The sequence below is a fragment of the Salmo trutta genome, chromosome 23 (genome assembly GCF_901001165.1).
Source record: "Salmo trutta chromosome 23, fSalTru1.1, whole genome shotgun sequence".
NCBI lineage: Eukaryota > Metazoa > Chordata > Actinopteri > Salmoniformes > Salmonidae > Salmo > Salmo trutta.
Genome location: NC_042979.1, coordinates 30,964,777 through 30,966,958, shown reverse-complemented (window position 1 = coordinate 30,966,958; position 2,182 = coordinate 30,964,777). Strand labels below are relative to the sequence as shown.

At 45.1% G+C, this 2,182-nt stretch overlaps 1 protein-coding gene across 1 annotated transcript; it reads right to left on the bottom strand.

Moving 5' to 3' along the window:
- Window positions 1–700: 700 nt before the first annotated feature.
- LOC115160299 (piggyBac transposable element-derived protein 4-like) lies at window positions 701–2,182 on the bottom strand. Its single transcript, XM_029710660.1, has one exon. It carries the CDS (start codon window positions 2,180–2,182, stop codon window positions 701–703), a length of 1,482 nt encoding a protein of 493 aa, XP_029566520.1.

Sequence of the window (2,182 nt, the reverse complement as noted above, 5' to 3'; positions counted from 1 at the left end):
AGTTGGAGGCCACGGAAGGAGAGTTGAATGGCATTGAAGCTCGTCTGGAGGGTTGTTAACCTGTTATGGCTACCCCCCCCCCCTTGTCTTAATTTCCGCCTGAAGACATACCCAAATCTAACTGCCTGTAGCTCAGGCCCAGAAGCAAGGTTATGCATATTCTTGGTATCATTTGAAAGGAAACACTCTGACGTTTTTGGAAATGTAAAATTAATGTAGGAGAATATAACACAATAGATTTGGTAGAAGAAAAGACAAGGAAATAAGCATACGTTTTCTGTTCTTTTGTAGTTGTGGGTTCATTGAAATGAACAAACAATCAGACAAACATTGAGATATGATGCTGGAGATAATTTGAAATTATAACAGAAGTGGGCAACAAATTATTTCCAAAGTTTTAGACGGATACCTTCAGGAATGAGCGAGGAACATGACTTTGAGCATGAGGTCACCCAGGTGTCCCTCACAAGTTTCCCGAATGTACCCAAGTGGCCGAATTGGTACAGTGATACACTGTTGCAAATGACTATATTCAAATTACCAAAAAATCAATTCTAACACACCAGAAACTTTTTTTTTTGATTTTATTGGAAAAAAAAATTTTTTTTATTTTATTTTTTTACATTTTAGAAACATTACAAATAACATGAACTATTTACAGTTTTAGTATACAGCCTTATGTTGTGCAGACCTCAATCCTCTACACAATACCCTGCTGCTGATGCCAAAGCCCATAGCAGTCTCTTTCAGGTGTGAAACACAGGGTCACCGCGCAAGTCACACAGGTCACAGGGGACTTCTTATGGCAGAGAGCACAACGAAGCCTCCCTACTGAGCCCTTCTTGCCCTGAGGCACATCCCTGCCTGCAATTATAAACTTCAGCATGTGAAGTCCACCAGTTGCAGGAGCAGGAGGTACAGAGCCAGAGGGGACAGAAGCTGCTTCAGTGGACTTGCTGTAGCTAGCAAGCTCGCTGATGAGCAGCTCTCTAAAAGCCAGCTGTGAGATGAGGGACTGCCCACAGCTCTTTGCCATTTCCCTGTGGAGTATGAATGAGTTCACTACAGCAATATCAATAAAATGGTAGAACAATGTCTTATACCACTTTTTTGTTTTATGGAGGACATTGTAGTAGCCTATCAGTGCGTCTGATAGGTCTACACCCCCCATGCTCTTGTTATAGTCTTTTATTGCTGCAGGAATGGGGACATTCTTGGTGGTCCATGCCCCAGTAGCGCCCTTCACGCGACGGACGACGTGATCACCACTGAAGGCCTTGTGGATACTGGAGCACATGACCACCTCTCTGGTGTCCATCCACTTCACAAAAAGTAGTCCATCCTGGCGAATCCATCTCATGGCACCCCGATCAGCCCGCTTAGGCATGTCATTTACCTTTGTCTTGGGGAAGCCCACTCGATTGGACCGGATGGTGCCACAGGCCCACACCTCCAGCTTCCTGAGGTCAGCAAATAGGGTAGGGCTTGTATAAAAATTGTCCACAAACAATTTGTAGCCCTTCCCCAGGAGCTGAAAATCTAGCAACTCCATGACAGAGTCGTAGCTAAGCCCCTTACCGGTCGCACAAGTGCTCTTCCCCTCATAGACAAAAAAATTGCACGTGTATGCACACGCAGAATCGGCTAAAACAAACAGCTTGTAACCCCACTTGGTCGGCTTGTTACGCATGTACTGTTTTAGTCCAATTCTGGCCTTTGAGGCTACCATCCTCTCGTCGATGGACAGGTTCTGGGCGGGCTGAAAATAGGTCTTGCAGGCCTCAACCATACTGTGGTAGAGAGGTTTGATCTTGCAGAGCCTATCAAACCCTGCTGTGCCTCGCTTCTTCTCGTTTTCCTCATCAACTTGAGGGTCACTGATGTGAAGAGCCTGTGAGATGTTCAGGAACCTTTTACAGGAAATGACAGTGGTGGGGAAAGGCAGGTTATAAAGGGGTGCAGTTTTCCAGTAGTCTTTGAGGGTCTTCAGCTTTACAATACCCATGTAAATTACAATGGAAAAATAGCTGAACATCTGTGCCACGGAAATGGGCTTCCATGCCTCTTTCTTGCCATCCTGCTTCTTAGCACCATACTTGTTAGTATTGAAGATCAGGGAATCAACAACAGAGGTGGTAAAAAAAAGCTGGAAGAGTTGCATGGGGCTGTACTTGGAGGTCAT

What these genes read in the sequence shown, in the direction of transcription:
- LOC115160299 (XM_029710660.1), bottom strand. Translation starts at nt 2,182, where the DNA reads ATGACCTCCAAGTACAGCCCCATGCAACTCTTCCAGCTTTTTTTTACC.